General features: G+C 50.7%; 2 protein-coding genes and 1 long non-coding RNA gene across 3 annotated transcripts in view; all 3 read left to right on the top strand.

Annotated features, from left to right (window-relative positions):
• Positions 1-15,764, top strand: part of LOC132317440 (hydrocephalus-inducing protein homolog) — a 69,973-nt gene extending 54,209 nt beyond the window's left edge. The window contains exons 23-34 of the mRNA XM_059820808.1: positions 5,444-5,636; positions 7,585-7,719; positions 8,259-8,468; positions 9,349-9,486; positions 10,479-10,656; positions 11,181-11,329; positions 12,058-12,191; positions 12,992-13,131; positions 13,998-14,135; positions 14,252-14,433; positions 14,826-14,975; positions 15,567-15,764. Coding sequence (XP_059676791.1) covers positions 5,444-5,636; positions 7,585-7,719; positions 8,259-8,468; positions 9,349-9,486; positions 10,479-10,656; positions 11,181-11,329; positions 12,058-12,191; positions 12,992-13,131; positions 13,998-14,135; positions 14,252-14,433; positions 14,826-14,975; positions 15,567-15,764 — 1,945 coding nt within the window. The remainder of the gene's footprint in view (positions 1-5,443; positions 5,637-7,584; positions 7,720-8,258; positions 8,469-9,348; positions 9,487-10,478; positions 10,657-11,180; positions 11,330-12,057; positions 12,192-12,991; positions 13,132-13,997; positions 14,136-14,251; positions 14,434-14,825; positions 14,976-15,566) is intronic.
• A 293-nt stretch (positions 15,765-16,057) lies between these two features.
• Positions 16,058-17,598, top strand: LOC132317400 (uncharacterized). The gene is made up of 3 exons (XR_009484075.1): positions 16,058-16,208; positions 16,747-16,941; positions 17,528-17,598. It is a non-coding gene; the product is annotated as an uncharacterized LOC132317400 (long non-coding RNA).
• A 4-nt stretch (positions 17,599-17,602) lies between these two features.
• On the top strand, positions 17,603-20,469 carry LOC132317439 (hydrocephalus-inducing protein homolog). The gene is made up of 5 exons (XM_059820807.1): positions 17,603-17,726; positions 18,586-18,685; positions 19,232-19,331; positions 19,824-19,992; positions 20,281-20,469. Exons 1-5 carry the CDS (start codon positions 17,712-17,714, stop codon positions 20,467-20,469), a joined length of 573 nt encoding a protein of 190 aa, XP_059676790.1. The 5' UTR covers positions 17,603-17,711.
• Positions 20,470-26,207: the final 5,738 nt, after the last annotated feature.

Raw genomic sequence — 26,207 nt, 5'->3', positions numbered from 1 at the left:
CAAGTTAAGCCTTTGCACCAAGATGTTTTCTGCAGTGTTGGAAAGGACCTCCAGAATGGCCCAGCAGGAGATAATAGATCTGGAGTCAATTTCAAACGTTTCCTCATCTTTCTTATCTTAAAGGTTTCTTCCTGAAATGCAGATTTGTTCCCCTTTCTAAGGGCAGTACCCAGCTCCTCAGCTTTGTTTGGGATTCCCATCAAAAGGAAGACATTAAATCCAAGGGCTATACAAGGCATTTCTTAGAGACCTGTGACAAAGGCTGCCAAAGGCTCCTCCCCAAACTTAGCTGTTCTCTAGAGTTTCCATCCTTTATTAAGGATCCATGCCTTGTCATTTCCTTTGAGCATTGCTGTTCCTGCATCACCTCTTTGTCCCCTTCACGCGAGACATGTTCCCTCCCTGGGATAGAGCTAACACACGCCATGCGGTCCGTGTGCCAGGGTGGATCAGCAGGAGCTGTGCACCTCCGTGGCACATGTCAGGTCCCCTCCGTGTGTTGATCCGACGTCTCTGGAGAGTGGGAGCGTCTTGGCTACAAATCCAGCGTAATGAATTGCCGGTAGATTCTTTGGGGAAAGGGATTGTTGGGCTAAACATGTAGAAGATGACTCTTCCCTTTCCATCCAGGATTTTTTCAGCCAATTTGTTTTGAACAAACCAGCAGCCTTATCTCCTCCCAAGTGGATCTTCCTATAGCATTAGGAATTCCTTATGCCGCTGCCATCTCTCCGTGCATGTCCCTTGGCAGGTTGCCCTCCAGGGACCCTGCGAGCCAGATTTTGTCACTTGGTAGTGACAAAAAAACCCCACAACCCCAAGTCTGTGTTATATTTGATGAGTTTTTTGCTTTGCTGATGTTTTTATAACAAGGAAGATGGAAAACGTAGAGAGTGAGAAACCGGGCAAGGCAAAAATTTGACAGCAGTGCTCTGTCAGCAACCAGAGGGGAGAGGTAGCAACATGAGCAGCGAGAATATACATCAGAAATGCATACATCCACCGTGCCCCTGCTGCTGGGGAGTCTGGGATGGGTGACAGTAGAGCATACCCCCTTGTCACCCCCCAGTGCTATCAGCTCCTTGGGGCAGTACGTTTTGGGCTTTGGTAGCCCTATGGGTGCTCATTCTCCTGCTTCAATCCCATGGGTAACTCAGAAAAGGAGGACTGAGTCATGATGGAAATGTGCTGCTGAAGGAGTCTTTCAGCTGCGTGTGGTTTGGCAGCAGCCGAGAAGCGGTTTGCTCAGTGTAACAGAGAAGTGGCCTCTTCTTTCTTGGAGACGAAGTCTCTTGGAGCAAGGGCTGGGTGCCGGGCAGGCTTCACTTCTGGGGTGGCAGTCCGGCTGCCGTGAGCAGCTTACGGAGAGGCTCTGTACTCATGGACAGAGGCACTGGGGAGCTGAAGCAAGGGAGACTTGGGGAAATTTGCGACCTGTTCCCCTCCAGAAAGGATGAGAAGTAAATACAGTGAGTGCCAAGGAGGGGTTTGGAGCCAGGAGTAAGTGAGCATATGTTGTTACCAAGTCTGTATTAGAGACATAAACCCATATACTAGGTGTGTACAGTGATGCTTTATCAGAACAAAGGTTGGAGGGTGATGATTTCCTATTTGAAACATGTCTGTAAGCTTGCTGCTTCTCTGCGTTCCCCTTCAGCATGGTGACCCTCACCACGTACCCTCCAGCTCTGTGCCTTCCAGCACGACACTGCTTTTTCCCAGCTCATTTGCTGGGAAGCTGCAGGTTTGAGACAGCTTCTGCTGCCCCGGGGCTTCTGACCAACGGTTTCACTGTTGAGCACCTGGAGGACTTTTACCTGGGCCATCGCGATGGAGGTTGGAGCCCAGAATGGCTGCGTGGGAATCACTTCAAGTATTACACTTGTGTTTTCTGAGGCTCAGCCTCCTCCTTTGTATGAGGGTGACAGACCCCGAGAGCTTTCCTTTGCCCTGGCAGATGGGGGAGCAGCCCCAGGGAGTTGGAGGAGTGGATTTAGGGCAAGGGAGGTGAAGGAGAACCCATTGCTTGGGTGAAAAGCGCTGCACATCCCCCCTGAGGTGCTGTCAGGCAGCTGATTCTCTCCTTGGCTTTGTCCTGTGCCATCAGGACAAAGCTTGGGAGATGTCCATGTGTCATCCACGCCCTGAGTGGGCTGCGGTTGGACGGGGGTTGCCTTCTGGTTTTACAGCTGGCCAGCAAACGCTGGTTGGAAGGTGACTTCTTGCTGTGCCAGCAATGTTCAGCTAGGGAACCTGGGGAGCAGCCGACTTCTCTCTTTGCTTTCTGAATGTCTTCATTACCCAAGGCTCACAGTGGGAACCCGCGGTACGTTTGCACTGCAAACGCATCCCTCTCCCTATAAATGCCATTATGCCTGTGCTGCCTGGATGGCTCATGCTTTAATTGCTGCTGGGCTGCTGCTCAAGGCCCCGTCTCCGCAGAGCTTTACTGTTTATGAAACAAAATGTTGATTTTTTTTTTTAATTTTTTTTTTTTAATTAATTTATTTTTTTAAGGCAGATGAGGAGAGTACCAGTCAGGGAGATCGTTTCCCAAGACATCATCACACATTTCTTTTTTAGAAAGGGCGGGATCTGTCTGGCATGTGCCAGTGCTCTGTTTTCCTGTTGTATCACTGAGGAGGCAGGAGGTTGTCCCAGCGTGGAGTAGCAGCAATGCGTGCTGTTCCTCTCAAAGTCAGGTGGCCAAAGCCAGTGTTTTGGTCCTCAGTGGTTTCTTTGCCAATGATTTCTTTGGCCACCGCCACCAGCTCCATGTGCTGTAGGTGAGGAGCCACTCTGTGCTGCGATAGACTCTGTTAAAGGTCCCTGTGGAAAAAAAAAAAAATCTCTCATCCAGCTGGCCCATCTCTTTATCCCTGAAAATAGCCACAGTGTGAAGAACTGCCATTCCTTCTGCCCTCGTAGCTGCACAGGAGCATTGATTCACAGAATCATAGAATATCTCAAGTTGGAAGGGACCTGTAAGGACCATTGAGTCCAACTCCCTGCTCCTCGCAGGACTACCTAAAACTAAACCATATGCCTAAGAACATTGCCCAGACGATCCTTGAACTCTGACAGATTGCCGTGCTGCTCGCAGAAGCAGGTGGATTGTCTTTGCCCACTCAAAAACCAAGTAGCAATTGTGTTAAGAGTGTATGGCCCCTGTGTTCAAACAGCTCGGGTGAGGACTTTGGGATGTTGAGGAGGTATCACCATAAATCTACATCTCCTGACTCGGAGAGGGAGGCAGGCAGGGGCAAAGAGAGGGGAACCCTTTAGCTCTCTACAGCAGAGCAGCTTGGGGAGGACTTCAGCTCACAGGGAGATTTCATGGGGCTCTGCAAAGGAGCTGGAGTTGTTATTAATAACTCTCAGGAGTTGATATTAACCCACAGTATTCATCAGAAGCGCTCTAAGAGCCGCAGTTTCATTTCCTTGCTAGGGTGGATCACAGGTAGCAGTTTTGGGACAGCCACTGTGATGATGGCCAGGCTCATGCGCCGAACTGGTGCGTGGCCTGGTGCGTAGCTGGAGGGCTTCAAGGTGCTCCTGGCCCTGGATATTTGTACTCCCATGCTGCAGGCATGTCCCTGCTCACCCAGGAGAAGTAGTGTTCAGCTGCAGGCTGCCCAGAGGCACTGCTGTTGCAGCTGAGCTCAATTTATTTCATCCTTATGTAGATGCCCAAGATCGTGGCTGCTGGAGGTGTTGAGCAGTTTGGTCGCCCATCGGTGCACCCCAACACATATTAAGGTGCCTCGGATGAGAGGAGTGAAGGTTGTGCAGATGGGCTTGGAGATGGGCGACGCTCTGCAGGGGCAAGCGAACGCCTTCGTCCCCTCCAGTCCTGGTTTGTTCTTCCACGCAGACAGTGCCGCGGTTGTCTTTGGGGTCCCCCATGGGGTCCCAGCAGGAGGCAGAGGGAGGGCTGGGGAGGGGTGATAGCACCGCTGCTCATCGGTCCCTGCTTGGGGAAGCTTGCCTGGGCCAAGCCTTGTTCTTGCATGTGGTTGCAGGAAGGCCAAGTCAGGTGAGACCTCCTGGGGGTTGTGAAGAGCAGAGCCTCTAATCCAGAAAAGAAAACCAGCCTTAAATAACAAGCTACAAAGCTAAAGAGAAATATTCATTTGGGAGCGTGTCATTAAAGGCACCAAATTCCCAGCTGGGAAGGAAGCACCCAGGCTGCTGTAAAAAAATCTGCCTTGTTTGCCTATGGGGAACACTTGCAAATAGGCACGGTGACAGGCAGGCATGGTTCGAGTGCGTGGCATTTGAAATAGGAGCAGAGTTACTGTGCGATTTGAAACAGGGAACATAATCTGAGTCACCTGGGAACATTTGAAAAAGTTATACCATGTACTTTTTCCTGAGAGATGTTGGTCAAACCATAAACTCAGCTCTGTTTGTAAAACGAGCCGTAGAACTGCTTTGCTGAATCATTTGCCAAATTGGTCCTCAACCAGTTTGCTTTTAGAAACTGCTGGGGAGGTAACCACGCCATCGGTAAATGCCACGTCGGTTCCAACCTTCTTTCAGCAGAGCTGCTGCCCTTTTAGCGTGAGGTGCTGTTGGAGCCATTGTTCTGGGATCGGGGAATACCTGCGGCACAGCAGGGAGCTGAATGATGTCATCGACGTTTGCTGTATATTGATTAAAAATGGCCAGAGCTTCCTTCCCCAAAGTACTAATCGCTGCTGCTTTGGCACTCATCAGGGATCAATGGGCTGTTTAATTGCGAGCCCCTGCTTGGAATTGTTTGACGTGTCTTTCCGTGTTGCCTTGCGCGTGCGAGGGTGTCCCACGCTGGGCTCCGTGGGTGCCCCGAGCGGTGCTGGGCTCTGTCCGGTCCGGGCACAGCAGGCTGCGGGCTCCACCCCTGCTCCTGCCTGATGGTGCTTTGAGAAAGCCACCAGCATCGCTGCTTGCTCGTAGTGACCTGTGGCTGCGGGTAATTATCAGGGGAAATATTCAGGATAAAGGTGTAGTAGAGCTGCAAAATTTCTTGCTTTGGCCCTCTGGGTGAGGAAGGCATGGTCCGCGGCGGTGGGTGCTTTCAGGAGGGCACCGGTGGGTCTGTACTGGCTCATCGCGGTCCAGATCTGCCCCTTTGCATCTCAGCCTCACCTTTTTGCACAGTTTGTGTCTCTTCTTTTCTGCTGCACTTTTTACCTCCCTACAAGCCATTCCCCTCTGTCCTCTTCCATTTCTCCTTGCAGCCAGTTGCCAGCTGCCTGCACAGCTGCTATACCAGCATCGTCCCTGGGCAGCCCCAAGCGTTGTCCTGCTCCATCCTGGTTTCGGAGCTGCTGGGTCAGACCCATCACTGAGCTCACACCACCAGTGCCCAGCCAGGGGCCGCATCCTGCCAAGGGGCCGCTGGTGCAGGCTCCCCTTCCTCCCACTGCAGGTCTGTGACCAAAGTTACGTTCTTTTCCAGGTTCAGCCCTCCAGCACCTAAATTTTTCATCAAAGCCCAACCACCTAAGAAGGAGGGAGGCCGGTCGGCGCGCTCAGCATCTGCAGAGAGCAGCTCCAGGGACGGGGGTGCGGAGGAGCCAGCCGAAGCCCTGGCAGCAGTGGGGGATCCTGCCCAAGAGCCAGCAGTTGGAGATGACTCCCTGGAAGCAAAGGTAGATTTTCTTCTCTGCCTACCATCTGTGTTGCCTCCCCCAGCTTTCCACTGAAAAGCCGTGCTCGTGCCAACCTCCCTTTTTGCTGCCCTGCTGCCACATGCCCTGAGAGCGGGCTGGGCAGCAGGGCCAGCGGCTGGACACGGGACTTCTGGGGAGGGAGAAATAGGACAGTTTTGCTTGGAGAAGGCCACTCAGATTCTCCTGACTTATGTTGGGTTTGGGATTTTTTTGTTTTTTGTTTGGTTTTGGGTTTTTTTGTTTACAACATCAAAGGAGGTTTGTATCTGCATCATGATGTGAGGGCTTCCAGTTTCCTTTCTGTCTCAAGCTGTGCCAAGTACTGATCTGCATGTAGCACTTTCTCAAGCCCAGCTGGAGCCACCCGCTTTCACGCTTCTGCCTTCCCCCAAGAGCCCGTGTTGCAGTGATGGCCGCAGAGATGACTTTTTATAAAAGAAGGCTTTGCAGACAAAGTTGCCTTTGATGTGCTGACCTTCCTGGTGAACCTCGCTGCTTTGGAGCTTGACCTTGGTACTAGTGGGAGCTGGCACCTTGTTGTGCATCATGTGGGACAGAGGCTGCTCCTAGGGCCATGGAAAAGGGTGTAAGAGAGCCCGAGAGGCTCTGAAAGTGCCAGCATTGACATTAAGTTCAAGGAGGGGACCTGCACATGCTTACATCCAAATATCAGCAGTTTTAATGTTGTAACTCTGCACATTTTTTCTGAATCAGGAGAAATGATACCCTGTAGACGTAAAGAATAGTGTGGCTGAATGTTTTTTGGATAGAAGCATGAAAAGATCTTTATTTCGTGCTCTGTTGACATGTATGCATGGGAAGTAAACCAGGGAAATACAAGTGGACGTGGCTAAGTAGGATCCAAAATTGCTTCAAAGGATTCTTCTGGATTCAAAGGATGCTTCTAGATTGCAGTTTGGTCTCCTGCTTGTGTCACTCCATCAAGGCAATCGCCATATAACCTCCCTGGGGAGGTGGGAGACCACAGGCCTAGGAAAGATGTGGGTTAGCATCTTTGGGAATATACACTTGACAAAGCTTTGCTAAGCTTGAAAACGTAGAGACAACAGAAAGAGCATTGAGATGAGAGAAAACTCTTCCCTCCCCAGTGCTTTATCTACTGGGGAGATGGAGCCTCTGATTAGGTCTAAGGATGTCCTGTAAATATTCTTGCAGATTCTGCTGAAGTCACGGCCACAGCACAAAGCACTTCTTCACATTAGTGAACAAGGGGGTGTTCTTAAATGTCAAGAGCAGTCGCAAAGCCCTCTTTTATAAATAGGGGTCAGAAGTCCAGGGATGAGGGTCCTCTTGAGACATGGTGCCTTTGAGGTTCAATACCAGCTCTTGGCTGCTGCAAGACAGAAAAACATCTCAGCTGCCTTCTTCAGGAAGGTGCTGTTGGAGAAGAATGACCGAGCAGAGATCCTCAGCTCTCCAGCACCGATGAGTGCATGAGATGAAGCCTAAGCACCATCTGAAACGGGATAGTTGTGCTGAGCACTTTCTAAGTCCTTATTTTCCTGTTTTTAATACATCTCACTTGCAGTTGTGTTCCTCTTTTTGTCACAGAAACCTAACCCGTCAAGGCATGGGGTTCTCGGTGTGTTCCTCGGGCAGGAGTGAGCAAAGCCAGGCTGGCACGAGGGTGCAAAGTACCCTTGAGGTCTCTGCCAGGACTCAGTGCTGGGCGCACACAGCTTCCTCGTGCAAGCTTGCGTGTAGGAAGTGCAGATGGAGCCCATGTCTCATCTGTGGGTGGGCTCGGACCCACGCTCAACTGATGCGAGGGACATACCCCTGCTTGATTTGTGCCCAGGTCCCATCTCAGCTGCTCCTGGCTTGGTGAGGTGGTGGAGCCTGCAGCAGAGTGGTCTCACCCAGACCAGGCAGCTGCTTTCTGCAGCTCATGGTGCTTGTTTTCCAGTTGCTGCCGTCCACTGCTGCGGAGCTGGAAGGTGCTGCAGAGATGGAGGGTGCTGCGGAGACTCAGAGCCGGGTGAAGATCAAGGAGTTGATGCCGTTCACGGAGGCAGAGCCCCTCACCTTGGGAGTGGAGGAGGTAAGTGGGAATCTGACTTGCTTATGTAGCCCCCGCTCCCACTGGTGGCCCTCGGCGCTGCTCACAGAGTGGCGTCACAGCCCTCCCAGCACGTCGCACAGCACTGCTGAAGCAACCGGTCATTGGAGAGGCCGTGCAGAACATGTCGTAGGGTTGACCAAGGACGTTACCTGTGTGGCACCTATGGAGGGCATTATTCGTCCTGCTCTTACTAATCAAGTGGTCGATAGGAAATTTTTGCAGTAGATTTTGCTGCAGCATCTTGAGAGAGCAGCATGCAAATCAGAGAGAGAGAGGAGACATCCCAAGTTACTTTGATGTACTGTATTAATGAATGTATTAGTTAGTGAGTATGGGAGATTTTTCCCATGGTTTCTCCAGTGGAAAGTGTCATGGATGCAGGATGACATTAGGATGATTTTGCCTGTGTTTGAGGAACAGGCCCCTCCAGTCATGTCTGTCCTTTGCTTCAAGCCATGGCTCTTCTTCTGCATCAATTTGGATGCTTGACATCTTGATCTCTCCTCCCCTCCCTCCAGGTTTTTGACATCCTGCCGCTGTATGGTGTGCTGCAGCCGGGCGAGAGCGAGCGGGTCACATTCACCTTCTTTGGCCACGCAAACATCGTGGCCAGCGTCACGGCGCTGTGCAAGGTGGAGGGAGGCCCGACCTATGAGATCGGGCTGAGTGGGGAGGCTTCGCTCATTGACTACCTCCTAGACACCACGGAGATCGACTGCGGGCTGAAGGTACCACGCACTTCTCTTGGCAGCGGTCTTTAAAACCATCACCGGTGGGTTGCTGCTGACCTTGGTCTAGGGGTCTCTCCCCTTCCCAGCTACTTTGTCAGCTGTACAACCTTTGAGTGATAGGTCCTGCATCCAAGGTGGTTTTTAATGGCCATCTCCATCCCCCCCCAAAGCTGGGAATTGCTCTTCTTCAAGGTTCCTAACGCTGCCTCCTGGGGCAGGCAGGATCCCAGCGGTGATCTCCAGAGGGACGTGCCTTGAGACATCCATCCACTGATCCGCTCCTAAAGCCTGAGGTGCAAGGAGATGCTCTTTTTCAGTGCTCTCGATTAATCAACAAAATAAACCAGGGAGGAAGTTAACTTGGGCTTCCTGTCACTGAAGCTGGAGAGAATGTCCCAGAATAATCCCCACTTTACTTCTTTTTGGTTAAAAACCCCACAGATATTTCCAGCTGTTGGCCCTGCATGTGTTGCACCGTCTGTCTCCCTTTTTGCTGGTATTTTGCTTGCAAGTACTTGTATGCAGATGGCTTTTCCTCTGAAATGCCTCGATGCCTCCTTCTTTGTTTCAGCTAGATGTTGGATGACACCTTAAAGGGCAGAGGGCTTGTATCCCCTCGTTTCTTTGTTACTGGTCTTTACATGGTTGTTATTGCACCTCTGCGTGCTGCCGTAAATATCTATTCCTGTGTCGGGCTAAGAGGTACCCAGCGGCTGTGGGTTCCCCGGGTTAACCCGGGAGAGTCAAGTGCCCATATGTCCTCTGCAGTCCCTGCTGCTGTGCTGTGTTCATTTCCTTTCAAGCCAATGAAAGAGGAAGGAGATGCCCAGCATCAGGCCTGTGTCTGTAACTTCCCGCTCCTCTGTCCTCTCTTCAGCTGTTTAACAAAGTCACCAAAGCAGAGGTCACCCTGCAGAACAGCGGCAAGGTGGGCTTCACCTTCGCGGTGCTCAGCCCCAGCGCGGCCACTGCCAACAGCCCTCTGCCCGGCGTGCCCCTGGTTGTGCCCAGCACGGTGAGTACGGAGGTAGCACAAGCGATTAACCCTGGCCCTTTGTCAGGCTGCCTAGGAGAGGGTTGTAGATGCCCTCTTCCTGCGAGCTTCCCAACACACAGCTCTGCTCAGACCCGCGCAGTTGTTGCCGTAAGCAGCATTGTCGGCCCTGGCAGCTTGACAGGGCTCGCTTTCGCTGCAGCTGTGTTGTGCGCTGGATAAGGGCTCGGGGGACCAAGTGGCAGGATGTGTCCCGCTCAGGAGCTTGTCCCTGCAGCGTGGAGGGGAGCGGGGAGCTGAGGGTCCAGCCCCGCGTGCAGAGGGCGAGCCGAGGAAAGCTGCGGCTGTGTCCTGTCACCCCGAGCCATGTTGCCATCTGCTTGAGTTTGCTCTCGACCTGGCTGGCGTGAGCCCAGCCCGGGGATCGGACAGTCCTTCTGGAAGCCCGGAGAGGAGGTGACCTTCCTGGCAACACCTTCTTCCTGAGATCTCATCCTGGTCTCTGCTCCTGCGTTTCCAGAGATGTATGTTTGCGGGTCATCGTGAGTCCAGATAGGCTCGTGCACCCTCGGTGTAACCGCACAGGCAGGAGATGTTTGGTTGGGGTCGTTAATAAGGGGTGAGGCCCTTCGACAGCAGCCTGGGAACCACTGACATGCTGTGAGAGGAGCTGCTGGGTCTGCTGAGAGTGCAGGCAGTTCACTCATCTTCCACAGCAGCTGGTAAAAGAGCTTTTATTTCTTCGGTCTGGCTCTTGCTAGCAGAGGTGTGCTCATGCTGAGGGTAGTCTGTGCTGTGAGAATGCATCCCTACAGGCCCTCTGAAGGACACAGTGCATCCTGGTGTAGGAGACTTGAGCTTTTGGGTAGAAGAGAGCTAGAAGGCGATGTTGTCTGATGCTTTTTTCTCTTTGAGAACCTGCCTTCTCTTCTCAGCGTGTCTATCGTCTGAGCCATCCCTCCACCAATCCCTCTTTGGTTTACATTTCCTCCCTCTTCTCTGGTGCCCTGCAGGGTTACATTGGACCAGGAAAGGAGCAAGTGCTGAAAGTCTACTACCTGCCAGGAGTGCCGGGAGTCTTTTGCAGGACTTTCCAGGTCCAAGTGGGTCACCTGGAGCCGAAAGAAATCTCCCTCAAAGGAGAGGGGATCTTTCCCAGGACCTACTTGGACCTGCCCGAGAACACCAAAGGTGAGCACTGCCTGTCTGCTCCCCAGGTAGGTCCCCGGCTTTTTCCCCCATGTCGTATCATATGCCCATAGGGCAGCTCCCACCCATCTCCACCAGGCCTGGAGGTTTCAGGGCTGTCAGACCAACACTCAACCCTCTGGTTGCTTCCTGAGTGTCTAGCAGATGAGCCCATGTGGGCTTTGCCCCGGGAACCATCCTGCAGAGCTTGCCAGCGTATCTGTTGGTGGCCTGCAAAGATGATGCCTAGACAGAAAAGCTTGGGAAAGCTGTAATGCGGGCTGGCAGGGATTTTGTCAGGGTTGGCTTTGCATCGCGTTGCAGGGGATGAGATGCTCCTCTGTGGGGCGGAAGATGGGTGGGAGTGAACATCAGGATTCAGAGAGGAGTAGCAGCATCCATTTTGCATAGATTGCTCGAGGAGTTTGTTTCTGGGAGAGGCCAGCATCGGGGGAGTGGGACTTCCCAGCTTAAGTGGGCATGGTGCTGCGCCCACACTTCTATTTGTGGATGTTTTCTTCCTTCAGGAAACAAACAGTATGAGAAGATCCTCCGAGGTGACAGCAAAGGTGGAAGAAGACAGCCAGAGGGTCGAAGCAGTGGTTCTGGGGGAGCCTGCGGCCGTGGAGCCACCCACGAACGACTCGGGCACCGTGGTGAGAAAGGCTGCTGCCCCGTTTGTCACGTGCCACCCTCCCGCCGTGTCACTTGGGCCCCTTGCACCCTGCAGCAGGCTTCCCGGTACCCTGCTGGCACTTGGGACCTCCCTGCCCGCATCTGGCCATGATCACGCATCATCTCAGCGTTGCCCCGGGGGCTGCCCACCTCTGGTAGTTGTCCCTCCTGTAGATGCACCAGCTTCCGGACTACCCCAGGGAGAGATCCTGAAGACCATGCTCATGTGATTGAATTTATGGTACTCTGTGAATGGAGATGCAGGTCATCGCTGGGGTGTTTGTGACTCACACGCCAAGCCCTGCCAGGTTTACAGAGCTTCATAGCAGCAGCCTGACTGCGCCCTGGGACTGCGCTGTCAGTGTTCGTCTCCAAGAGGCACCAGCTTTGTTGTGGTTCCGTTTTGGAGAGAGCTTTTGTCCAAGCTGCTTTGGCAGTGGCTGGGGGCAGGCAAATACTTGGAGCGCTGAAAGGTTCCTGGCTTGTCTGTCTGTTTGTCTGGCCAGATCAGCTTTTATAACAGTGACCGGACAGGCAAAGATGCTGGAGTTCATTTCCCCCCAGTTCAGGTCCTGTCTAAGAGAGCAGGAGGTGTCACAGAGACTGAGCAGCGAGACAGGAGGACCCCATCGCCCCTCTCAACAAAGCAGGGTGGGATCCTCTTTCATAGACAAGCCTCTCCCTTGGGAAGGGCCTTTGCTAACCAGCCACTGTCTTTGCTTTCCTCAGTTCGACACTCGGCTGCAGATGCAGACGGAGCAGGTGCTGATGGAGGAACACGCCCTGGAGCAGCAGAAAGTTCTCGCTTCCGGTCCCTCTGAGGAGACTGCCTTTGACCAGCGTGCTCGTCGGAGGCTTCTCAAGTTAGTGGGGACTCCCGTACCCTATCTCCAGGCACCCTGAGGGTAACACCCGGCGGCACACCCCTGCTCCTGAGAGCTCCTTGTGCCTGCAGAGCTGGGAATAGCTGGGCACTCAGCTCCCCACCGATGATGGGTTCTGTTCTTGGAGCTGAGGGGGTCCAGTGCTGACCGTCAAGCCCATCCAAACAGCACAGACAGCATCCCTGCTGACCACCTCTGAAAGAGGCAGCTCAAAGCTGGCATCTTTGTTCCAACTAACAGATCCCACTAAGCAAAAAGAGCAGGCAATGGCACAGGTTGATAAAGCCTTGACAAGCCCTACATCAGGTGGCTTGGGTGCTGGTGGGACTGCAGGGCTTACCTAAGTAACTTGTCCTTCCTTTTGCTCCTTCATGAGGAGGGACGGGCACCGTAGGCTCCAGTTCAGGAGGAAGAGGCTCTGCAAAACAGATTGTTTAGGTGTTTTCGTGAGTGGGATTACTCTGGCAAAGGACCTTCCCATGAATCTTGTAGGTGTTGATTACTGCATTTACCAGTGCTCCTCTGGGGACAGATCTGGTTGCAGAGCAGTACAAACGAATTTTTTGTTAAGGTCCCACTGGTAGTGGAAAAAGCCTTGGACCTACACTGCCCATGACTTACCAAAGACTTATTACCAGGTGGTAAGGCTCGGGTTTCACTGGCTAGAGTTGAGTTTTTACAGCAGTAAATACAGAAATACCCACTTTATTTGCATCTTCCATCCACTTGGAAACATAGCCAGGCTGTGGTTTAAGGGTGCTCCTTACTCCTCCTTTCAGAGCTGAGCTGCCGGAGGAGTATGTCCTGGACTTTGGCTATGTCATTCTCAGGAACATCCACACACACGTCATGAAGATCACCAACACCAAGCAGTTCCCTGTGTCCTTTCACACCGACGGACGTGTCCTGTGTGACACAGGTAACCAGTGCTGGGGAGACTTCACGTGGGCTTGAAGGAGCTGCCTCTGACAGATTAGCTTAAGCCACTGGACATGGGGAGTTTTTCTGAGTGCTTATTTGTATAGCTTTGTCCTCCTTAGTACCCCCTGCTTGGTGCCTCGGAGCCTGAGTTGTCCTGGCCAGCAGTGCTCAGAGACCTGGCCTGCCTGTGGCTGCCCTAACACGTGATTGCAGGGGCTGGATGTGCTGATCACTGTGGTCACCTCTGAGCATCTTCTGCTCTTGGCTACCGTGAGCATCATCTGAGTTTTTGTGCATGCAGTGGGTTTGCATTGCAAACAGATGGCCCCTTGGTGGTTTGGAAGTGCTTTGGTTTAGAGTTCATAATGTCACAGCACTTCTGTTCAGCCTTTATTGAGCAAACAGCCTGTGAGGTCCTCTGGTGTATTAAAATAGGCTTGCGAAACAGGCCTTGAGGTAAGGCTGCAGTGCCATCAGACAGTGACTGGCTGTGTCTGAAGGATGGTCAGGTGTCTCCTCTAAGTTGTTTTCCAGGGAGCACCACAGCCTGTGGGAATCGTAGTTGGAAGTTCTCCTTTGGAGAGGTCTGCGCATCCTTCCCTGGGTTGCCTGATAAAGGAATTACCGGTGCTCGTCAGCTATTATGTTTCCTTTTGACCATGCGAACCTTGGATTCTGGCTGTGAAAAGCCTTTCTCCTTGAGCAGTGGCAAGGGAGAAAGAGTGGCAGGCTTCTCCAGAGAGGCAAAGAGCTGCCCTCTTCTTCACAGAGCTACCAGCCAGGACACCCGTATGGCCTTAACGTGCTTGTGACACATTTCCTGTCGCTTGAGTGTCTCAGCTGCTTTATTTTCATCTGTTCAAGGTTTCAGCGTAGACCTGGACCCTGTGAAGCACCTGCCCTGCTGCAAGACCAAGACATTTGAAGTGCGCTTCGACCCACCAAGTGCCAATCTGCCACTGGGAGCCGTGGACGTGCTCCTGCCCATCAAGGTACCTCACGGTCCCTTGCCTCCCTGTGCCCACACCACCTTTTGGGGCAGGCAGCAGGTTGGGGACAGCAGTAGATGTCACTTGGGCTCTCAGCTGGATGCTCTGTCCTTCACTAGGCAGCAAGAGGCCCCACGTTTCACGTCCACCTCCGTGCCAACGTGACTGTGCCGTCCCTCTGCCTCTCCAGGGACAGACTGGAGTTCTCCGCTGTCCAGTGTGGGCAGTGCCAGGAAGAAACCGCCCAGCTCCACAATCAGCTCCAGGTCCCCTGTAAATGGTTCATCACCATGAATGAGCCTGTTAAGAAGGTAAAGCACAGACAACGTGTAGCGCCTAACTTCTTGGTTGGGTTTTCTTTGCCTCTCTTGCCTTTTCTGCCCCTGTGGCTGCCTGAGCACTTGGGCTACAGCTCGTTGAGGAAGCTTTAGAGAGTACCGAGCAAATCGGGTTCGCCTGGACCTGTTCACTAGCTGGTGCTTCACTTGTCTGCCATCTTCCCCCATTCCTCCTCCAAGGACAGTGCCTCCCCATCTGCCTGCCCTGCCTATGTGTCTTCCCTCCAGTTCTAGACCAGTGGTGGCCGCGGCTGGTTTGAATGTGGATGCTCTCAGCACCGTGACAGTATCTCAGAGCACTGCAGGACCTGAGGGTCTGTTCTCGCAGACCAGGGAGACCTCCCACAATTGTTTTTTGTGCTCAGGTGGACAAACGTTTGCCAGCGAGGGTGCATCAGAAGCTGCTGCAGGAGTCGAAGGCCAAGCCCTGTGTTTTCAAGGTGCTGCCCTCGGCTGGAGCCCTGGCCCCAGGACAGCACTGCAACGTGCAAGTCAGGCTTTCACCCCCAGAAGAGGTGAGATTGGCAGGTGTCACCCCCAGGAGGTGTGGCAGGGCAGTGTGGTAACAAGAGCCCAGCACAGGGAGGAGGAGATGAGGTCTGCCTGCACACGGAGCTTTCTGCAAGCCCCGTACCCACGGTGCCTCAGTTTCCCCTGCAGCGCACTCTTCTGAGAGGGTCTTTGAAATGCCAATGGGGAGCTGGCACAGAGAGCATCAGGGCACTGCGGTGTGGCTCCCTCTCAGCACATGGGGGGAAATCTGCCTGTTTCCCCTCATCTTCCTCCTTGCATGGGCGTGCTTGCAGGCTGTAACCATCTTGTCTCTGGCTTTAACCAGAGCCAAGCACTGAGCAGAGAGGAAGACCCTTATTTCTAGCCAGTGAGAGCTCCTCTGCCTCCTTCACGTAGCTGACGTTTCCCTGATGCAGCAGAGCCAGGACTGTGTCTGGGCAACATAACCCTGAAGAAGGAGGTGAAGCAGCCCCTGAGTCCTGTGGGAGCTGAGTCCACCCATGAGGACCTTTCTTATGAGCGTTGCGCTCCCTCATGACTAGTGGAAACATGTGGTAGTCTGTTTTAGATCCATCTGATCCCCAAATACGCAGTTCCACTTCACAGCAGGATGCATCCCAATTACTCAGAGCCAGCATGCAGGTGCCGTAGCCCCTGCTGCCCTGCTGCCCCCGGTGCTGCCGTACAGCTGTGGGGCGGAGGGGACGGTGGTGGTGAAGAACCCATGCGAGTTCCCCATCGAGTTTTACTCGCTGGAGTTCGACCAGCAGTACTTGCTGAGGAGCAGGTGAGAGGGAAGGTCTGGTCTGCACGTGCATACTCCTGTAGCTCCACAGGGCTCCAGCGTTCCCAGGCTTGTGCCGGGGAGATGGAGGCAGTCCCCAGGGCAAAATCTGGTGGCATTTGAGGGTTAGCCAACTGGGCTGGCAGGCTGTGGCGGGGTTGGATAGTCTGTGTTGTTGGGAGGAAGGAATGAGGGAGAAGATAGGTTGGGTGGGGAGTCTGTTCATGGGATGGAGGTGAAGAAACACATCCCGTCTATGGTTTCTCTTCCCTACGCACACAGATCCTGCGGATGCTCAAGGACTGCGTTTGCCACACCACCTTCTTGCTGCTTCCACATGCCCCGGGTGAGAAGCTGCCCCCAGAGGTGCTGGAGTACTATCAGGACCAGAAAAGACTGCAGGATGAGCAGGCAAAGCGCAAGACTGGGGAACCAGCAGGCCAGGACAACGGTGAGGGTTTGGCATTGGCTGTCCTGAGTGTGGACACAGCAGGGAGTCCAGCCCACCTCCCCTGAGCTCTCCGTGACCTCATTCTCCATGGAAAGCCCATGCTTTTAGCAGCCACCAGTTCCCCAGCTTGGTGGAGGAATTACCGGGTGAAAGTCTGTGGCTTGGAATGCGCACCCTCTACCAGCCCTGCGTGCAGTCTAAGCAAGCTCATATCTGCCTACCATGGACTGGGGGAATAATCAGGATATCCCCTTGTGTCCCTCATCCACAAAGAGTAGGACTGGATGAGTTCTTCAGCCGGTAGAACCAGGTCTAATATCACAAGCTCTTTTGTATTCGCTCCTTCCCAGTAACAAAAGCACAAGCTCAAAATTCTGAGGGCAGAGACAGCCTGGGCAGGGAAACTCTGCCTTGGGAGTTTCTCTTCTTGGGAAGTTTTCCGTCTTTTGCACGTGGCCGTGCAAAGTGACGAATGGCAAGAGCAGATTGCCTGGCCACATTCACCCTCCTCTTCCCTCCCCATGTCCTTCCTCCTCAGCAAACTTTGAAGATGTCCAGTCTCTGTCAGATCAAGGAAGAAAGCACTCTGCTGGGATTGTTCACACCATCTCATCCCATAACTCAGTCGTTCCCTCCTCCATTCTTGATGAAAGCCAGTCCAGCAAGGTGGACTCTAAAGTTGAATGTGGAGAGGAGGAGGAGGAGGAAGGCACTGAAGAAAGACATGGGACAGGTAATAACGCAAAGCCCTTCACCTATTTTATGTCTGTTGTGGCAACAGGGCCTCAGTGGAGGACTTCATTGTCATCTCCATCACTTCACTGCAGCCTGGTGCCATCTTTGCTCCTGTGGGCCCTGAATGCACTCTTGCATATGAAGTCTGTAGGATCCTGAGAAGAGTCTGGGGCAGGGACAAGGGAGAGGCCAGGGAGGTTTTGCCCAGCTGGCTGGGCTAGCATCCCTTTTTCTCCCAGCAATTCCCAGTCTCTTGCTCACCATTCCTCGCTGGCTTCGATATCCTGTAACAGCCACGAGCTCCATAGCCCCCCAGCAATGCTGTGCCATGGGCATCTCGATGCATTTGTATCTTGTCTGCTGGTTGCAGAGCAGTCCAGTTGTTCCTCCTTATCTCCCTTCTGTTGGATACACTTGTAACACCAAGCTGCCCCCCAAGGACCTCACCTCTCAGACTTGTGACATAGAGAAACAATTAAAGTATGGTTTCATACGCATGGCTAGGGCTACTCCAAGTTGCATTCAGTTCCAAGGCTAGCATGACCGTCGAGCAACCAGTGCTGAGTGTCTTCTTGTCTCTACAGGAGGGACAGCGAGACCCTGGTGCTGCAAAACAGCACCCCACTGCCCGTGGCCTGGTGGGTCAGTGGGCTGGAAAACCTCGGCGAGGACTTCTCCACGTCACAAGATGAGGGCATCGTTGCTCCCCGCACAGAGTTTGGTGTGCATCTCTATTTCAAGGCCACGAAGGCTCTAAGCATTAAGAAGATGATCCGACTAGAGGTGAGGGGGACTGTGCCCTCCCTGGCAGAGCAGGGCAGAGTGATCGCTGTGCTCCTAGGGAGGGAGACTGTGCTTGAAGGGTACCCTGCCAAGAGGGCAAAAGGATGAGCCTTCCCGAGATTCCTTTCTACCTGCATTGCTGAGGGCCAGGCCCTTAGCAGCAAGCAGCTCTCACTGAAGGATAACGTTTTGGAAACTAGGTGACTACTAGGGTGCTCTTGTAGCTGAGCTTCACAGGGCAAGTACTCTGTGGAGTCCGGAAGAGATGTACTGCTGTACAGCACCTCAGGAAGAGGTGCTGCCTCTGCATGGCTTACGTCTGGGTTACAAGGCTTCATCCTGAGCCCATGCATAAATTTGCTGCTGTGCATGGTTGAATGCTGTCGTTTGGTTGTCCAGACTTGGGTGTGCTCCCTGCAGCCATCCTGGAGTCCATCTGGGGCTCTTAACATAGAGCAACAAACTCTCAGCCTGGGATTTTGTTCCCCATGGTTTAGGGGCTGTGTTTCAGTGAGGGTGCTGGGTGGTTGAAGAGGAGAGGGTTGGTCGTCAATGCTCTGGGACACCTCACACTTCTTGTGGTTGCTCTAACATCCCCTTGCTTCCCAGGGCGCTTTAGCAGCAACACTGCTGCTAGAGGAGTGCCGAGGTGGGCTGACAGGGTTTCTTCCTGCGTCAGAATCTCGCTGGGTCAGCCCATGAGATGAACAGGTTAGGAAAGCTTGGGAGTCCACAAATGCTTGTCAAGCAGGGGAGGCCATGGTGGAAGCAGCCGGCAGAGGCAAGGCCTCCTCGTATATTGTCTAGCAAAAGAATTGAGGAGAATGGTCCAAGCAGTGTTTGTTTGCTTCCACCTCAGGTTTCAGGTGCAGAAAACATGCTGGGGATCGTTCAGATTGAAAATATCCAAATCCTTGCGGAGGTGTATGATGTTGCTCTGAGCATCAGCATGTCTAAAGGTGAGTGGATGCCCCCGAAGCCAAGTAGTCCGGGTGCATGGCATTGCCTTGGCAGGTGGGCAACCAAAGCACTTGGGACGGGATGGGGTACCATGCAAGCGTGGCACGGATACGTAACGCATGTATCCTCCAAGCTGCGTGGAGTGAAGCACTGTCAGGGCACAGAGAGAGCCTTGAGTCTCCCACCTCCAAACTTTGAAGTGTGCAACTTCATGTGCAGATGGATTTGGGGGCTTTGAAACAACAGTGATGTGAACAAGCAGTTGGCAACTTCTGAAGGCTCGGCATGGCACATAGAGTGGTTGGATCTGTGCTTGGAAGCAAGGAGATGGAAAGCGAGCTCCTTAGCTGCTAAACCCTGCAGATATTCTCTGAGTAAGGGAAGGGGCAGCAAAGTAGCTAGAGAAAACTTCCCAGAAGGGAAACTTGCCGAGAAGGGGTTTGTGCCACCTGAGAACTCCAAATCTGTATCTTGTCACCTGGTGTAGTCTGCAGCAGCTCACAAATACTCACCATTTCTTACCTCTCTCTGCAGGTTTTCTGCAGGTGCAGGTGGCAGCGTGGATTTTGGGATGCTTAAGGTCCTGGATGATGCAAAGCAAGTGCTGACTCTGAAGAACCAAGGGAAGTACGAGATTGCGTGCAGGTGGGTCCAGCTGCCTGGTCCATGAGTGCATGGTGCCACCACCTGCCCAGGCCTGCATTCTCCTTCTGTCCATGGTTAGAACTTGTTCCCATGCTGGCTACCTCATGGTGCAAGTAAATACAAAACCTGGGCTCTCTAATCTCAAATACTTTAATAGAGCATCCAGCCACGCACCAGCAGTTCTTCACAGCTCAGCAGGAACCAGAAGGAGAGACCCTGAAATGTAAGCCCCTCACTGCTGAGATTCATTGCCGCCTTTGAGGGTCAGCTCATTTCTCTTTATGAGACTCTTGAAAGGAGGGAATGAAGAACTTTGGTGTCAGCTTACAGCAGTGCTGATTGTCTGCTCTCTGTGTCAAGATCTGGGATTCCCCGAGCAGAGCTGTACCCTTTACCTTGTATTACTTTTTATGGTCCTATGCAAAGTCCCGGCTGTGCTGGTGGCACCGGTATTTTTAACTGCAGAGGTCTGTTCCTTCCCTTTCACCCCAGTTTCAAGCTGGAAACCATGGATACCGACATACGTGACTTGGCATCCCACTTCACTCTCCAGCCGCAGAAGGGCGTGCTGACTGCCTCCGGGCACCCCGTGCAGGTCCAGCTGCTCTTCCACCCCAAGATGGAAATGAGCATTGAGGACAAACCCATCCTGCAGTGCCAGGTGAGCTGCCTGGGCCAGGCGGTGTTAGCACACCGTGTCTTGGGAGTGTAAGCAGGACCTGTGTCTTCAGGAAGGAAGGCTTTATTTGGGGAACCCTCTCTCATCCATATGAAATCAATCAAGTCTTTCAGAAACCATTTGTGATGCTTCCTAAGCAGAGCTGAAGCTCTGGCTCTGGAGGAGGCGTTTAAGCAGGGAGGGTGAGCTGATGGGGACTTGGGGTGGCATCAGGGGACAGAGATAGAGGCTGTCCTCTGCTGTATTTACCAACCCCTCCTCCGTTTGCAGGTGATTGAGCCCAGCATCTGTGAAGGAGGCGAGACCATTGCCATCATCCCAGTAAGGGTGTCAGTGAAAGCCCTGTTCAGCAAGTCCAGCACTTACCCTGCCTCGCTCATCAACTTCAGTGCCAGGATGAACGGCAAGAAGAAAACCTGCACCTTCTATTGCAAGCTGAGTCCTAAAGCCCTGGGTTAAAGGACAAGTTCTGTTTTGGTTTTGTGATCCCCTGCAGAGAAATAAAGGCGAGCTTAACACCAAGTGACCGGGAGAGTCAATAGAAATCCTTTATCAGTTGCAGACAAAAGTGATAGAATATCCCTATCTCCCTGTATAGTTATATAATTCTCAAACAAGGGGTAAAAGGAAAAAGAAGGAAGAGTAAGTGTGAAGAAGGAAGAGTAAGGTGAGTGCTCCCTCAGCAAGTTTGCACACCACACCAAGTTGGGCAGGAGGGTAGGAAGGCTCTGCAGAGGGATCTGGACAGGCTGGATGGATGGGCCCAGGCCAATTGTATGAGGTTCAACAAGGCCAAGTGCCGGGTCCTGCACTTGGGTCACAACAAACCCACGCAACGCTACAGGCTTGGGGACGAGTGGCTGGAAAGCTCCCCCGCAGAAGAGGACCCCTGGGTGTTGATTGACAGCCGGCTGAATGCGAGCCGGCAGCGTGCCCAGGTGGCCAAGAAGGCATCCTGGCTCGTATCAGAAATGGTGTGGCCAGCAGGAGCAGGGAGGTGATTGTGCCCCTGTACTCGGCGCTGGTGAGGCCGCACCTCGAATGCTGTGGCCCCTCACTCCAAGAAGGACCTTGAGGTGCTGGAGCGTGTCCAGAGAAGGGCGACGGAGCTGGTGAGGGGTCTGGAGCACAAGTCTTGTGAGGAGCGGCTGAGGGAGCTGGGGTTGTTCAGTCTGGAGAAGAGGAGGCTGAGGGGAGACCTCATCGCTCTCTACAACTGCCTGAAAGGGGGTTGTGGTGAGGTGGGTGTTGGTCTCTTCTCCCAAGTGACTAGTGACAGGACTAGAGGAAATGGCCTCAAGTTGCGCCAGGGGAGGTTTAGGCTGGATATTAGGAAAAACTTTACTGAGAGAGTGGTGAAACACTGGAAGAGGCTGCCCAGGGAGGTGGTGGAGTCACCCTCCCTGGAAGCGTTCAAGGAACTTGTGGACGTGGCACTGCGAGACATGGTTTAATGGTGGTGGTGTTAGTTGATGGTTGGACTTGATGATCTTACAGGTCTTTTCCAACCTTAGTGATTCTGTGATACAGGATAAACATGTTTTACAACATTAAAGAAATTACCATCCCTGGGGTATAACAGTCAGGTATCTCAACTCCGTGTGTCGCCCACCCGGGCCGTGCTGTGGGGTTATTACTGTGTTCTGTGTGTGTTCTGTGGTGGTGGGATGTGAAACTAAATACTCTAGAGGGACACAAAGAGGGGATTCCAACACCACACTTCAATCCCGCACGTTGTTCCAGTGTTAAATATGACTAGAACTTTCCATCGGAACATCCCCAAGCCAATCCCAGAGGAGCCGTGTATACAGCTGCCTTGCAATTATAATGGTCAGCAAACCTTACGACAGTTATTTGCGGCTCTGTCTCCGGGGGGTTCCCTTTATAGGACAATGCGTATGTGGCATGCCGCCTGAGGGAATGTAGGAGGTATTGGTGGTGTTACAAGGTGAATCTTGATTTTGCCACCCTTTTGATGCATATCCCCAACAGGTGCACATATCTCTGATCAGGGTCCTGAGCCTACTAATCAACCATGTTTCAGGAGGATCTCCAGGTCCAGTGTCACATGTCATCACCTTGGTACAGTTAAAAAGAGGACTGGGTGCCCCCCTAATGGGTGGTTTGAATTGAGGGTCTTGGGGCGGTTGCGTTGTGGTAGATCCAGACCAGGCCCAGATCAGATTAGTTCCGTCTTTTGGAGACCTTTATGTTCTCTTGGGGAGCTGGATGCGCCAACTTGGTTCCCACTTTGTGGTATAGTTGGCTTCAAAGGCATCAGGCTTCTGGAGAGGATGGAGCATCGGATCCCATGGATAAGGTCTACATGGATACTGACAATTACTGTTTTCAAAATTAATATTACCGCTAGACAAATTGCCACATCGTAACAAAGGGTTTGATCCTTCTATTGGAGACAGGTCCGTTACATTAAACAAAGGCCTGGTAACATTACAGAGCAGATTCATTAACGTGGCATTCCTCGACAAATTAGGAGGCTCCTTCCATGTTTCACAGATGTCACCTCCCATCAGTGGCTTACCCTTCCATCGTACCTGGCTATCAGGGTTTACAGTCGTCCACTTCTTTGCCAAAAATGTAAGAGAGGTGGCATTAGTCGTGTTCAAAATAAACCTCAAATTCACCGGCATCATGAAAAATCTCAGCCCCTCTTCAGCTGCTCGGGGTAAAGTAATATATCCTCCTTGATCCGGTTGCCCCCATATTCTCATAAAGCCCTTTATCATTTCCCAGGCAAGGTTTGGGGCCTCATCTCCCCAGCCGCTTGTGGCAGTAAGGGCGAGGAAAAGGATCCCCCAAACCAACGTTTGTGGTGCCAATAGACACATTCCGCAAAGATCAGCGAGCCAGCAGCTATGGTTTGTGCAGTTACTAGCCTGTCGATCTACGCCGGCTGCAAATGCTCACAATCACTGTTCATTATAGGCTTGACTGTAGGTCTTCTCTAACCACCTGTGATATTTCCTCCTAAAAGAGAACAGAAAAAAACCAGAAACCCCAGTCCAACGAGGACCGGTTTTAAAAGGAAGGGATAATGCACCGAGTGTCAATTTTATGCTCCCCTCTATGGGCATCGGTGGCTGTGCAGGCATACAGGTTAAGGGGAGTTTCCCAAACCAGGGCCCCTTAAATCAATCAAGTCCCTATGCGGTGGGTTGGAGAGGGCGTTTGGCTCCGGCCTTTCTCAGGATAGGAGGGAGCCATTGGCTTTCCTGGAGTCCTTTCCATGTCCTGATTAATGCCTCCAGGTTAGGCGTGGGCAATTTGTCCATGACCTCCCTTGGAATCCCTTTTGCAATGCCTTCGGCCCACAGAGCGTATCTCCTATGATCCCGAGTGTTCAGCATCCTTCTTTGATGGGTTTGGGAACAGGGGCCTGTGGGATGCTGCTGTTTCCGTTCCCCTTGTCCCGCTATCCTTCGGAGGTTTCCCTGAGACTTAGTCCCTCCTGTGTTCATAAACCCCATTCTCTGTCCATAATTGAGTGACTCCTGGGCACCTCCTTGGACAACATTATGGTATCCCCACCCGTAAGCGAGACTCTCCACACATATTCTGTCTCTGTTTCTCCTGATTCTCTTGAGTATTTCTCCTGAATTTTTGCTACATCGGTGGGGGAATAAGGAACGGTGTGGGTTGTTATTTCCGGTTCCTCATCAGCCTCATGTTGTGTTAAAAGGAATGTGGTTTCAAAATTTGTCTGTCAGAGTCCCGGGACTTTCACTGATTCGTTTATCAGAGCCCCAGAGAAAGGACTTGCACTGAGCAGGTGCACAAAAATGAAAATCAGTTATTTTATTGAAAGCGACAGAACCAGATTCGAGATTGCTGTTGATAAATTCACTAACTGCAATAGTGCTACTAATTAAGGTTAATCTTGCTAGCAAACTTGACAGTAATACACGAACCCGGGGATAACTGTCACCCGGAGGGTGGGAGGCGCAGCGCGTACCCAGAGAGGCGTCCCTGCCTGGGGTGGGGGAAGAGAACGCAGCCCGTCGACTGCTCCGTCAGGTGTCAGGTTCTTCTCTCCCACTTTAACAATCATTTTCTCTGTCTTTCATCCCCAAAAACTACGAGGTTCCCCCCCACATCTTTGATGTGTAGCATGATTTGGGTGGAGAGACGAGTGCTATAGTCATACATGTTTAGCATGATCTCTGTAGTCTTCATTAGCATATGCAGGGTGTGAGTTGGAATATGCATTTCACCGGTAATGAGGCAAAGGTCAGTGATGGGACACGAAGCCTTTGGAAGAAACAAAGACCCATTCAGGTTCCTGTTATCTCGCTGTCTTTGCTGACCACAAGCAGAGCTGTCCTGCCTCCACGGGGCCCCCTCCTTATCTGCAGGCGAGTCTCCACTCCCCCGGGTCGCACAAGAGATGCCAAGAGATGCCAAGGTCAGTCTTAATGGTTCTGTGAGCACAGGAGTCCCACCTCCTTATCCAAATTCCACACCCCGACATTTATTTCTGTCTTTATAAGGGGCCTCAGGGCCGCCTCCTGGTCATCTCTGAGGTGCTTTTCTCTTGCACGGTCTAAATCGCCGAAGGGGTAGCGTATGTCCGACTCCCTGTCTTCCCCTATGACGCCGTAAAACCCCTGGTTAAAGAATGAAACGGCAAATTACATGAAAGATTAAAATGAAATTCAATGAAAAGAAAGGAAATGAAAGAAGGAGATGAAAAATGAAAGAAAATGGAAAATGAAAAGAGAGAGTGAAAGAAAAAATGAAAGAAACCAAATGAATGAAAGAAATGAAAAATTAAATGAAGGAATGACATGAAATGACATGGCATGAAATGAAATGAAACTTAAGAATGAAATAGTGACATGAGAAAATGAACTACTAACAAAAAGAAATAATGAAAAGAATAATAAAATAAGGAAACAATGAAATAAAGACATACTGTAAAGATATAATGAAATAATTAAATAACTCAATTAAATAATGCTATAAAGAAATAAAATATTTTCATTTCAATTCATTCTTTCATTTCATTTAATTTCATTTCATTTCATTTCATTTCATTTCATTTCATTTCATTTCATATTGTCATTTCATGATTCCACTTTATGATTTCATCTCATTTCATAATTTCATTTCATAACATCATTTCATTTAATTTCAATGTTTAATTTAACTTAATTTAATTTAATTACATTTCATTTAAATTAATTTAATTTCTAGTAATTTCACATTTCATTTGCATTCTTTCATTTATTTTAATGTCTTTTTATTTAATTTCATTCTTTCATTACCTTCTTTCCTTTCATTTCATGTCATTTCGTGTCATTTCATTTAATTTCATTTCATTTCATCCTTAATTTAATTTAATTCAATTTCATTTGATTTTTTCATTTAATCTGTATTCATTTTTCAATTTCATTCCTTCATTTCCAGTTTTTAATTATTTCATTTCAGTATTTCATTTCATTACATTACGATATATTTAATTACATTTAATTTTATTCAATTTCATTCCTACATTCTTTCACTTCATTCTTCAATATCATTCTTTCATTTAATTTCATTTTGTTTTGGTTTAATTTAATTTAGTTTAATTTCAGTTCAGTTCAGTGCATTATTTCATTATTTCCTTTCAGTGCATATTTGCATTTCATTTCAGTGCATCATTTCATTTCAGTGCATGATTTCATTTCATGAATTCATTCTTTCATTTCATTCTATCATTCTTTCATTTTTGTCTTTCATTTACTACACTTATTACTTTCTTTTGCTTTTTAATTTTATTTCATTGCCTTTCATTCCTTAATTTAATTTCATTGCATTTGATTTCATTTCATTCTTCCATTCAATTTCATTTAAATATTTAATTTTATTTCATTGAATGTCATTTCATTTCATTGCATTCTTTAATTTCATTTTTCATTTAATTTTTCATTTTTCATTTAATTTCATTTTGTTCTCTCATGTCATTTTTCAAGTCATTCTTTCATTTTATTCTCTTTCATTCTTTCATTTATTTTCATGCCTTTTATTTAAATTCATTCTTTCCTTTAATTTCCCTCTTTCATTTCATTTCCTTTTTTAATCATTTCATTTCATTTCATTTCATTAAATTCGGTTACATTACATTACATTTCATTACATTTAAACTAATTCCTTCATTTTTCACTTCATTCTTTGATATCATTCTTTAACTTAATTTC

This window comes from Gavia stellata, chromosome 8 (genome assembly GCF_030936135.1).
Source record: "Gavia stellata isolate bGavSte3 chromosome 8, bGavSte3.hap2, whole genome shotgun sequence".
In the NCBI taxonomy this organism is placed as follows: domain Eukaryota; kingdom Metazoa; phylum Chordata; class Aves; order Gaviiformes; family Gaviidae; genus Gavia; species Gavia stellata.
Note: the sequence above shows the minus strand (reverse complement) of the source record. Positions and strands in the feature narration are given on the sequence as shown.

What these genes read in the sequence shown, in the direction of transcription:
- LOC132317439 (XM_059820807.1), top strand. An exon ending in AAGTACGAGATTGCGTGCAG is followed by an intron (nt 19,332 to 19,823) that starts GTGGGTCCAGCT and finishes CTTTCACCCCAG; the next exon opens with TTTCAAGCTGGAAACCATGG. An exon ending in AACCCATCCTGCAGTGCCAG is followed by an intron (nt 19,993 to 20,280) that starts GTGAGCTGCCTG and finishes CTCCGTTTGCAG; the next exon opens with GTGATTGAGCCCAGCATCTG.